Source organism: Pristiophorus japonicus, chromosome 10 (assembly GCF_044704955.1).
Source record: "Pristiophorus japonicus isolate sPriJap1 chromosome 10, sPriJap1.hap1, whole genome shotgun sequence".
NCBI classification, from domain to species: Eukaryota; Metazoa; Chordata; class Chondrichthyes; family Pristiophoridae; genus Pristiophorus; species Pristiophorus japonicus.
The window spans coordinates 167,930,502-167,943,173 of NC_091986.1; the positions used below are offsets into that span (position 1 = coordinate 167,930,502).

A 12,672-nucleotide genomic window follows, 5' to 3' on the forward strand; every position below is an offset into this window, starting at 1 on the left:
GACACCATCTCCAGGATGCCCACAGTTTGCTGCATCTTTGCATTGGATTTGTATACTCGTCTCCAGTTATTGTGTTCCTAACACAGATGAGACTGCACACAGGGAGGTTAAAGTAACAGTGACCTCAGTCTTTATTAAGACACTCCAGAGTGAGGAACAGGCCTTAGGGGCTGGCTTATATACAGTGCTCCCAAGGGATGCTGGGATCCCTTGGGACTTCAGGAGATGCGCTCCCTGGTGGCGGAACATGGGAGTGCATGCTTTACAGATACACAACAGTTTCTGTAGCTAAATCTGAATTTCTCTTCTGTGCAATGCATGTTCAGATCTAGACCTTGTGTAGTGTTAATTTTCAATTTAGTTCATGATTTATGGTTCCACTTCATTCATTTAAGAGCACAGTACAGAATGAAGCTCATGTGATTAATTAGAAATGATTTTGTTGGATTCTATGAAAGTGAGGTTAAAGGTCAGATATCAGTTTGATGAAGAAACCTAAGAGAAATATCTGTAATGATTTATTTGACTTTGTGTCTGCTTCATATCATGTGAACAGAAATCAGAAAAGAGAACTTTATGATTTAACATGTAATCTAGGCCAAAGTGTCCACTAACTAATTCAATTTTAGCTGTGCATTTCTGCTAACAGAAATTAGTATAATAAAGGGTTTGGCTTGACTACATTAACAGCACTGTCCATTCATTATACTTTTGTGGAACTGAAAATCAGTCTATAGTTTCTATATTTTCACCACACCAACATATATTTCCTGCTGCAATAATCTGCAAGTTAAAAGCCTGTAAGGGTAGAGCCAGGACTTTGGGAATGAGCGAAGATATTTGGGAGCCTGGATGAAGAGATGCTATTCCTCATAATGTGAACAGATTTAGGATTTTCTTCGCTATGTAAAAACAATCCTGTCACCATTTCCTGGAAACAGTACATATTCAGTCTGCTCTTCAGACTTCTGCTTCATATCTAGCCATTTAGTTGTTTCCTGTTTTCAATCTATTAATTCTCAAAGGATGGCCTTGTTAGGTTCTTTTCATGGACTGAGCTCCCAATGCAATCATTTTGCCACTGAGATCAGCACTACTAAGGAAGCAGCATATTTAAGCTGTTTAATGGAACTCCCCTGGGGATATTTCTCTGCACTCTGTTCCTGCATAACAGCTAGGAACTTCTTTATTGCTATGAGGTAATCTCTAAATCATTGAAAAGGATAACATTTCATATTACTCTGGCAGATATTTTATAGACACAAATACTATAGAGATTCTAATGGATTGGAAAATGTGATTAGTTTGGAAAACATAAAACATTTTGTGGAATTCGGTATTATAAGCTGTTAAAACTGGAACTGGAAACTTTCTCCCATGCACAATATAAGCACAATTTCTAATGCAACTGTCTACATGAGAATTTTCTAAGTCATTTAGATTTCAAAAGGTTCAAAGGAAAAGTGGTGGACAGAAACTTTATCAGGGTTCATATTGTTTTGGCTTTGAAATTATGCTGTGTGAATATTAATGTTCAAATATTTAATAAATTTCTTTCAAATTCCTTTGGTAGTTTCGATGTTAACTTTCATGTAAATTAAAATTCGCACAGTATATCTTCAAACCTTCATTTATTAGCTCATTTCCATACAAAATAAAACAAACCTCAAGGAATTTGGGTAAAAGGTATTTTTTCAATGGAAATTGGAGACTGTTTTTTTTCATGTCGAACAGTCCAGTACTTCAATTTTTCTGTCTTCTTCCTTTCCTTTCTTTATCAGTCTATCTCCATACTGTTGTCTTTACCCAGAGTGCCTAGATCTCGCTAAAAAGCAGCTACAGTTAATTCCAGATTTATATCACCTGACAGCAGACTTAGCAGCTCATCCAACAGCTATTGTTCTTCCTGGCTGTATGATAACCACAGAGCTTGCTAATGTGCTAGGATTGAAACTTGGCCAATTTGAATAGAGGAGGCGAGAACTCAACTAAAATCAATGATGTGAGCAGAATGATGAAAATGAACAAGGAATTAAAGGAACAACATCTACAATAAATTGAGTACATTGAAGTCATGAAAAATTCCTCGGTCAAAGTGTAAGAAAAAGAAGTAGGAATGACTCACAGCTCCTTCGCCCCGATCTCGCCACTCCTGCTGCATCTGCCCATGCTCCAATCACCGACCTGGACCTTGCTGACATCACTCTTCGCTGCCGTTGCCCTCCTGCACCAGCTCGCGCTGTACCTTGTAGTGGTATGCCTTCACGCTGCCCATGGCCGCTGCTCGCCGCTCCTTTTATGGCCCCGACCTTCCGCTGATGGTCTCTCACAGATCGAGGCCTCCACGCTGCTCCCAATCCTCCACTCGCCGCCCAGTGTGATCGGGGCCAGGGGCACCACGGGCCAGCCCACACTGTGATATGTGTGCGCACTGGGTCCGTGCAGCAGAGCAAGTCTCCAGTTGTCTTGGGTAATCCTTGCCACTGGACCAAGACCTAGCTCTGTCAAGCCCGTGTGGTGGCTGGTGTGCAACGGCCACCACACATTAAAAAAATCTACGCACAGGCATCTTCCACCCTTCAGGATGTAGTTCGGGTTCTTCTTTCGAAACACCTGTGAACTCATCCTTTTTTTTTGCCGTGGAAGCAAGTCATCCTTGTTTTGAGGGACCGCCTTTGATGATGATGATAATTTAACTCAGAGAATGATGACTATTACAATTAGGGCATTTAATGTACTTTTATTTTTCACTCATTACCTATCAGAGGTAACTCTTTCAAACTCGTGCTGTTAATAGGACAGAATGCATCAGTCCAGTACTGAACTAAGTGCAGGTCTGCTGAAATGTATACGACTGCACTAATATAGGCAGTCATTTGATGAACTTGTGAGAGCTCCTTCATGTGACTGCTTTTCGGATATTATCTAGAGCTCTGTTTGAAATAAGTCCAAATTGTGTTTATTGCAAAATAGTCATTTTTCTTGCTGGTGGGATCCACTCCAAGTAAGTGGTAGCAAAGTATAGCACTGTCTACTGACCAGTACTACATTGTCTGCATGGTTATCCTGAGTCCTATGTAATACAGAAATGAAATTGGATGCCTTCTTTACTTCTACAGTTCTTGCTAACTAGTAGTAGAAACCTGTCATGACATCCACACAATAAATGGGCTCAATTTTGGCCAGGAGTTGCTCCGTTTTTTTTTGGAGTAACTTGGTTTTTCTGGCGTAACTTAAAAATCCCCATTTTCCCAAATCAATTTGCACCGGTGTAACTGAGTTAGTTATGATTTTTTAAGTTTCCTTTTTTTACTTAAAAGGGGGCGTTATCAGCCACCTGCAGCAGTTCTGCCCACTTAGGCAACTTTGGCCAGCTAATAGTTACTCCAAATATATTTCGGCCAGCGTATGTGGCCACTTCAGAAAACCTTTGCGGAGAGTTAAAGAAATCGGCGCAGGTAGGTACATTGGAGGCCATTCGGCCTGGGATAGGGGCGGGAAGCGGAGAGGACCTGGCTGCACCTAAACCACCAAGCCTTCCAAACCACCAAACCTTGCAAACCACCAAACCTTGCAAACAAAAAATAATAAGAATTCAATAAGAAATAAAGAATTGAAGTAAGTCCTACCTTCATCTTCAAACTCAGCACAGGAAGGCAGCGGGCCAGCCAGTGTGGGAGGCCACTCGGCCAGGGCTAGGGGTGGACAGGAGAACTGATAGAAATCATCAGAAGGCAGGAGCACTATCAGTTCTCCTGCCCGCCCGCCCGTCCCTAGCCCTGGCCGAGTGGCCTCACGATACAATCGATCTCTTAGAAATCGCACCGGGAGACCACTCGGCCTGGGCTAGGGGCGGGACGACAATGCACCGGGAGGCCACTCGGCCTGGGCTAGGGGCTGGAGTGATTCCACTGGCCGGCATTGGGTCCCAGAGAGCGGCTGCAGCAAACACACGGAGAGCTGGGGGCGAGCAGCTACTGCGCATGCGCGAACACTCTACTGCGCATGTGCAGATGTCTTGGCACAGTTTTCGGCGCAGAAAGCTGGCTTCATCCCCAACTCGACTGGCCATGCTGCGTGACTACAGGGAAGAGGCCGGTCAGCGGCCAAAGTGGGAAGGAAATTTTTTGGTGCGCTTCGGAACGGAAAAAAGCGCCGAAAAACGGGCTGAGCCAAAATTGAGGCCAATAGAATCTACATTACATTTCAGTTTCATGTGTAACCATGCAGAATAGAATTAAGGTCCCCTGAGTCAAACGAAATTTAGATGCATCTCTGCGACAAACTTAAATATAACTGAAAACCCTCTCTGTCTTTAGGTCAAATTGGTCTGTAAGCCGGCAGCAACTCAATCACTTTCTTGGCAGTAGCCAAAACCATGATTCAGGGTCATAGTTTCAAATCAATAGATGCCATGGGTTTGAAGGAAGGCTGCAGAAACAAATTTAAATTCCTTCTTTCAGTTGCAGAGTTAAGCAATGACCTAATCTTTTAGGCCTGATTCACGAATTTGAATACGATGATAAGCTCATTTACTGAACCCTTTCCTCCTATTAAATAACTATACATACCTTAATACCCTCTTTATAATTATTAAAAATATATTATAACATAAATAATAAATATATAGGCCAGAGTATGAAGGAAACCTCATGTAATGGTAGTTTACTTTCTTGACTCACATAATGGAGAATGTGGACATGCATAAGTTGAGTAGTGCCCGATTGGATGAGGGAGTCACATGAGCGAAATTGATGGCCATGCCTCATTTGTTTAAGATTGGCGGCTGCCAGCACTACCTGCGCTGTTAAATGGCAGCTCACTGATTGGGGTTTGGAAAATTGGGCATCAGTGACATAATTTAAAGGCAGTCTGCACCTCTTAAAGCTGAGGAGCACTTTGGCTGCATTGAACTGAATTAAAGTTATGCTGTAGAAATGGCCGGCAGAGGTGCTGCAAGAAATAAAACTCCCCTCAGCTTCCTCTGTTCCAAAGAAAATAAACCCAGCCTATCCAATCTTTCCACATAGCTAAAATTCTGCATTCCTGGCAACATCCTCGTAAATCTCCTCTGTACCTTTTCTAGTGCAATCACATTTTTCCTGTAATGTGATGACCAGAACTGTACGCAGTATTCTAGCTGTGGCCTAACTAGTATTTTATACAGTTCTAGCATAACCTCCCTGCTTTTGTATTCCATGTCTTGGCTAATAAAGGAAAGTATTCCATATGCCTTCTTAACCACCTTATGTACCTGTCCTGCTACCTTCATGGATTTGTGGGCATGCACTTTAACCTCCCTCTGTTCCTATACATTTCTCAGTATCTTACCATTTATTGTGTATTCCCTTGCTTGTTAGCTCTCCCCAAATGCATTACCTCACACATCTCCAGATTGAATTCCATCTGCCACTTTTCTGCCCACCTGACCAGTCCATTGATATCTTCCTGCAGTCTACAGCTTTCTTCCTCACTAGCAACCACACGACCAATTTTTGTAACATCTGCAAACTTCTTAATCATACCCCTGCATTGAAGTCTAAATCATCGCTATGTACCACAAAAAGCAAGGAACCTGAGCCCAGCGGAACCCCACTGGAAACAGCTTTCAAGTCACAAAAACACCTGTGGACCATTACCCTTGCTTCCTGTCTCTGAGCCAATTTTGGATCAAACTTGCCACTTTTCCTTGGATCCCATGGGCTTTTACTTTTCGACCAGTCTGCCAAGTGGGACCTTGTTAAAAGCTAGCTAAAATCCATTTAGACTACATCAAACATGCTATCTGCATCTACACTCCTTGTTACCTTAAAAATTGCAATAAAGTTAGTCAGACACGATCTTCCTTTAACAAATCCATGTTGACTACCCTTGATTAATCCGTACCTTTCTAAATGATGATTTATACTGTCCCTCAGAATTTTTTCTAATAATTTGCCCACCACTGAGGTTAGGCTGACTGGTCTGTAATTACTCAGTCTATCCCTTTCTCACTTTTTAAACAAAGGCACAACATTAGCAGTCCTCCAGTCCTCTGGCACCACACCTGTGGCCAGAGAGAATTGGAAAATGATGGCCAGAAGCTCTGCTATTTCCTTACAATAGCAAAATACTGTAGATGCTGGAATCCGAAACGAAAACACACAGCAGGCCAGGTAGCACCTGTGGAGAGAGAAACAGCGTTAACGTTTCAGGTCGATGATCCTTCGTCACTCGGGATTAAACTTTTCTATTCCACTTAGTATTTTTAATAATGCTATTGGTCCCTTCTCATATGCCTCTTTTCAAGGCTGAAGAGTTCAAGTTTTTCTAACCTGTTCTTGTAAGGCAGTCCTTTGATATTAGGATCACCCTTCTCTGCACCACTTCCATGGCTTAGGTGTTGCCCTTGTACCTCACTGTCAAGAACCGAACACAATATTCAGGGCTGCCCAAATGCTGACTAGGGGGTTGAGGCAAGAATGGTCCACTAACTTTATCTTTAAAGATATATTTACCACAGTAGGCTGCAGAGCAGCTAATCAACAGTCACAGGCGTACAATTAAAAAATATAGATATGTGAAATGCAGAATGAACATGGAAACCAGAATCGGCAGCCACAAGTGGGCTACCGAAGGACCACCCTTAGGGAACCCGTTGCAGCCATAAAAGACCGCTAGCTTTAAAAATATTAAATATATTTAAGATTACCTTCCCCAGAGCACCTGAGAATGAGCTTCTGACAGTGGTTAAACAGCTTAAGGGATGGAGTTGTTAGTCAGCCGAAACATTGGGAGGTGAGTTGAGAGGCAGAGCAGGTTGAATGGGAGAAGCAATTCTCCATAAAAACACAGGAAAACCTAAAGGGAATTAATATAATTATTGTGCAATAATCGTGACAAGTGTACATAGGTAAAACCCATTATAAAGATGGACATAGTAACTTACAGTGGAAACACGTTGATACATGAAGTGTGACAGGAGGAAGTCAAGTTGAACAGACAAAAAATGCATGCACATCTAAGATTTTTAATATATTATATCAAAGTCATGCATCTAGCATGCATTTATCATACTTCAGGTGTCACACCTCAAAGCACTTCAAAACGGTATTAGTTATTTCTTGTTGGTTTATCTGGATTGGGGAGGAGTCTGGGAATTACAAGCAAGTTACTGCCAATTACTCAGTTAACCTCAGGATATGCCAACAGGAATGCGATATTGTGATTTAAAGGAACAGGTCAAGGCATACACAGAACCACCTTCGAAACAAAATAATATTTATGGACTCCAAGATATAATGGTACTGTCCTTATAAAACAATGTGTCCTTCAGCTTACCTTGATCAATGCCACAGGAGATTCACGAGCAAATCTAAAGTAGCCATAAATTAGAAATATAAATCAACAAAATGTAAATGGCTTCTGCAATTTTAATTAGAATGTTCATGTCATCTAGCTCCCCAGATTCCCATTATATGCATGTACAAGTTGGTTTGTCGTGTGCATATGTTAAAATATTTACTGTATTACATTAATTGTTGTCAAACTTTTACAGAAATTGTATAATCTATTATATATTTAAAAAAGGATGAGTTGGTTGCAATATTCTATCTCAAACTGAAGTGAAAATTCCTGTATCAGGCTTTGTCAATGGGGAAACTCATTTTAAAAGTGTCAACATTTACATGCAATAGAGTTATGCATGTAGACGGCATAGAGATTGATAGTTACAAGTGTGAAATGCCTGTCATGGTAATGTCAGGAAAATGTGAGGACATTACACTGGATTACAGTATTTTGATTCTGCAGCAACTTGTGATCACCACCTGGAAATTTAGATAATAATGTGCTGTGTCCAGTCTTTTATCGTTGTAAGTATAATAGTTGTAAGCACCAACTTTATCACTGACTGCAGAAACCTGAACCAAAGACAGAATTTATTGTGAAATAAATTGGGCCGAAATTGCCCCTTTCGTTAAGGCCTCTGGCCGGCGGAAAGCGGCGGCCAGGCTCATTACAGAACGGCCGCCGATTTTTTGTAGAATGGCCACCGTTTCAACAATTGCCCTCAAGCGTTTTTCCTGCGGTAACCATATCCGCCCCGCTCAGCCCACTTCCAGCCCGCTGCTGCCGAGGTCTCCTAAGTGCGTCATCAGAGTGCGTATTGCCGATGTCCCGCCCCGGAAGCGAAATGCAGCTGAGAAAGTCTTCCGGCTGGTGCCCCCGACAGCTTTTTCTGACGGTGCATTGTGTTTGAAATGGTGGTGCGGCCACCATCTTATTTTGTTGTGGCCGATTGCCAGGTCTGGCAAGAGGGGGTGCCAGGCTGCTGCTGGCAGCCCAGCCGAAACCCACCCTGGTGACCCAGTGGACCAAAGTAAAATAAACGCAGAGATCGCAGTGGCTCTCTCCTTTAACTGAAGGGGAGAGACGTTGTGACGTGCCAGCGCGATGATGTCACCGGTGACTGACAGTGGTGGAGACTCCGTCCCGCCTCCACTTTCAAACCCATTATGACCGACTTCTGCCTCGCTCAAAAAAAAACGACGAAGAGCTGAATTTTGCAAGGTAGTTGCGGCAGCCAAACCACATCAAAAACGGTAGGTGTGCCCCGTTTTCTGCAGCGATGAATTTCGGCTTCATTCTCTTCCATCAGCCTATGCTGTCACCATTGTTGTGTCCACAATTTGATGCAGCAAATTATCTCTCCCAGACAGAAAGCAATCATATGCCACAAAGCCCAGATAATTTCCCCTTAACCATCCTGAGACAATCCAAAACTATTTTAACCATTCTGGCAAACTCCAAAAATCATTTTGTTCTGTGCCACTCCCCCAATTATGCAAGCCACATTCAGCAATTGGTCATCAGTGATAGACACTGTCCATTTCCATTGACCCGATGATGGAGTAAGCAATAACAACCCAATTCCCCTTCCCGGCCCTCAATGAGAAAATAATCAGGCCTGAGAGAATCCCCCCGCTCATCAAGCAGACAATTGCATCTGGGGAAGTATAGCTTGCTAACCCCCATTGAGAAAATGATTAGGCTGGGAAAAATGTAACCAGGTCAATGTCAACACCCTCCACAGAGCTCTTATTTAGGCCTGTGGGAAAGTAATATAATAATCCACTCCTACGCCTGGAGCAAATAAGCACACCACTGGGAATGCAGACTGGCAACCCATCCTGTATTCATCAAAAAGGTGGTGACGCACTCTCCACCCTCCTCACTGAGCATGTAATCAGATGCTGTGTGAATGTGCACCACAACCACCCCTGCTGAGACAGTTTGACCACTTGCCTCTTCTCTGCTTCCCCTCTTCCTCTCTCACCCTCAAACCCTGCCCTCATCCCTTCCCTCATTCCATGTCTCATCTGCCACCTCCTGTCCTCAATTGTTCTTAAAAATATGTTAGCTAAGTGGCAGTTATCCATGAGACTTGATAACTAAGTCTACACTGACACTCCAGTGCAGTACTGAGGGAATGTTGCATTGTTGGAGGTGCCGTCTCTCAGAAACAACATTGAATTGAGGTCCTGTCAGTCCTCTCAGGTGGATGTAAAAGATCCCATGGCACGATTCAAAGAAGAGTAGGGGAGTTCCCCTTGGTGTCCTTGGGAATATTTATCCTTCAGCCAAATCGCTAAAACAGATTATCACATTGGTCATTAACACATTGTTGTTTGTGGGATCTTGCTGTGTGCAATTTGGCTGCAGTGTAGTCACACTACACTGCAAAAGTATCTTATTGGCTGTAGAGTGCTTCAGAATGTCCTGGGGTGGTGAAAGCACCACTATATAATACAAGTCTTTGGGGGAGAAATTCGGTTGCGCCCCACTTGAGGCGTTAATTTATAGAGGTGGAAAAAATTAGCACCAGGCACTAATGTTTTTTAAGTTTTAAAAAATTCATCATTTGTGCTTGAGGAAGGAAGTGGAGCGCTAAATCAAGCACTCCACTTCCTTCCTGGAGCGCAAAAGGCAGCAGGCAGGGTGGCAGGTGTGCAGCGCTGCACAATGGGCCATGCAGCTCTGCCGTGTTGGAAGGCTCCTTCTCTCTCTTAAAGGGAAGGGCCATTGCTGCAGGTTCTGCAAGGGAAGAACTTACCAGCTCCCCGATGGCAGTCGCAATCCGGCCTGATCAGCCCGATGCACTGCAGCAGAGTGCAGCTGATCGATTGCGGCCGAAAAACCTGGAAAAAAAAATCACAGAGAGCAATTTTTAAAAGTTTTCAATTACATCGGGCACTTCGCCTTTAAGTATCACCTCCGAGGCGCCCAGCTCTCGATGAATGCCTCTTGCAGCTGTTGGTGTTTTCGATCGGCAATGCTGCAGGAGGCGGAACTGAAGTTTGGGTCTGGGTCGCTGCCGGGGCAATGTGCACGGCGATGACGTCACCATCTCCGGGCGAAGGAGATCGGGACACAATGCCATACCACCACCACAAACCTCCCGCCGAATATGGCGGGAGTTGATCATCTCACTACGGCCGGTTGGTAAGTGATTAGCGCCCCGTTATCGCCCCATCGAGTTGATTACGGGAGATGCTAAGGAGGCCAATTTCTTGGCCCTAATCTTTTGGCAGAACTGAGTGTTTCTGAGGCAGAGTTTTTACTTGAAACATTAACCTATCTTTTTGCTTTTGAGATGCTGATGGACCTGCCATACAATTTTAACATTTTCTTTTTTTATTTCAGACTTCCAGTATCTGTGTTTTTTTTTAATCAGCCACATTTTCCACAGATAATGATAAGAGGAGATTAGGCCAAATACAACTGAATCTCTGTCTACAAATCTGCTTTAAATTGGACCAAAAAAAAGACATGTTGACTTTTAATCTTAGTAAGTCAGAAGTCCAGAATAATTAATTTGGGCGTATAAAAAATTTGGAAAACATCTCAATGAAAGCTAATGCTTGGCTATTCCAAAAACCCCAAAGATCAATTTGCAAATGAACAAAATGGCCACAAGTCAGGAACATACACAAAATGGTCATTTATAATTCATTGAAACATTAATGTTTAATTGTGTAGCGTCTGAAGGAAATGTACTGTTCTTATGCACTAATAGAAGTCATATCCTTCAAGTTCAAAATTACCACCCCTGGCAACAGAGAATCTTTTTTTCCCATTTGTTTCCAGAATGTGGGCAACACTGCCAAGACCACAATTTTCACCCATCCCTAGTTGCCCTGAGAAGATTGTGGTGGGCCTTTTCCTGATCTGCTGCAGTTGTCGTGGTGATTGCACTCCCACAGTTGTGTTAGGAAGCTTGAGGTGGCATCATGCATTTTACTTAGTTTATCAGCATGGTCAGCAGTTCAAGATGATAATTACCTGGGTATACTTTGAAATTAAGACAATGAAGAGATTCTTGCCGCCATGTTGGGAAGTTTTTAGGCAGACGTTCTTGGAGCACCCAATAGTATCCTGCTCCAACTATTTAGCTGAAGGTCAGCCAACCATATTGGTGACGACAGAAAATGCTATATACCTATTGTGGTTCAGACAGCTGGAAACTATTTTGTGCGTAACTACTTTTAAAGTTGGCAGCTGGTATAACTGGTAATACAACAACATCAGAGATTTGTTTTCCTTTTACAAAAGTCTGCCGGATGACAATGCTGCTCCTTTAAAATAATTCAGACAGTTCAGTCATGTCTATATTTAACTGCCTATTGCAAAATCCTGTTATCCTCCCTTGCAGTTGATTATAACATAGCAGTTCAGGATGATAATTTAACATGAGAATTCATTTTCATGGAAATAAATAGGTTTATTTTTAAAAAGAAGCTAGGACAATATAAATTAAACTTGGAAATCAAAATGTACTTATGTGTTTCGAAATATTATTAAAGAATAGTGGCCGCAATTTTTAAAAGTAATTATTTTAACACATATCAGACAAAACATTATGCTGTTAAAACCTCTAAATCAAATAACTCAATATTTACAGTAAGTAGCCTTTTAGACTTGGCCTCCTTTATTTAGTTGCTAATAGTTTCTTATTACAAAGGCAACCATAAATGTGAACCTTATGTACAAAAGGACAGTTACAGAAGAATGCTTTCAAAATAACTTCATGAAAACATAATTTTTTCTAATGGGTAAACAATTTTCTTTCCTTCCTCCCAAAATTCAGCAAAATGACTCCTGAAGATGCGAACTCGTGTTGGGCCACTGGCAACTGTCTGTTATTTCAATAATGTGGCCATTCTTATATGCTTGTTGGCAGACTATTTGACCATGGGTCGTATCTTACCTGACATCCACATGCATTAATACTGTAGCAGGGATTACCAATAGCAATCAGGAGCAGGAACCCTAGCTGATTTTCTCTCCCTTAATCAGGGACATTGGATCCAAGTGTAGCACCTCCAAATACCGTTACAGCTTCGATCAGCTCACTTTGCATAGGTTGGGACCTGAACCTGGGGCCTTCCTGACACTTATGGGTGAGTAGCACACTGGAGACAGCAAGCCATTGGGGAGCTCATGGATGAAGATTTCTCTAAATGCATTGTTTTGGGGCATAATGGTTGCAAAGTTCCATGCGGCAATTTGTGCTGGATTTGTGTCAATGTGTCGGGATTGTACCCATCGAATCAAAGTTGAATCAACCAGAACTTCATGAGTCAGCTCATTTGCATACCATTGGAGGATCGCTAGCATACATGCCATTTAAAA

The 12,672-nt window shown here is 42.4% G+C and overlaps 1 protein-coding gene across 1 annotated transcript in view; it reads right to left on the bottom strand.

Annotated features, from left to right (window-relative positions):
• Positions 1-2,166, bottom strand: part of ubl3a (ubiquitin-like 3a) — a 179,730-nt gene extending 177,564 nt beyond the window's left edge. The window contains exon 1 of the mRNA XM_070892308.1: positions 2,126-2,166. Coding sequence (XP_070748409.1) covers positions 2,126-2,161 — 36 coding nt within the window. The 5' untranslated portion in view covers positions 2,162-2,166. The remainder of the gene's footprint in view (positions 1-2,125) is intronic.
• Positions 2,167-12,672: the final 10,506 nt, after the last annotated feature.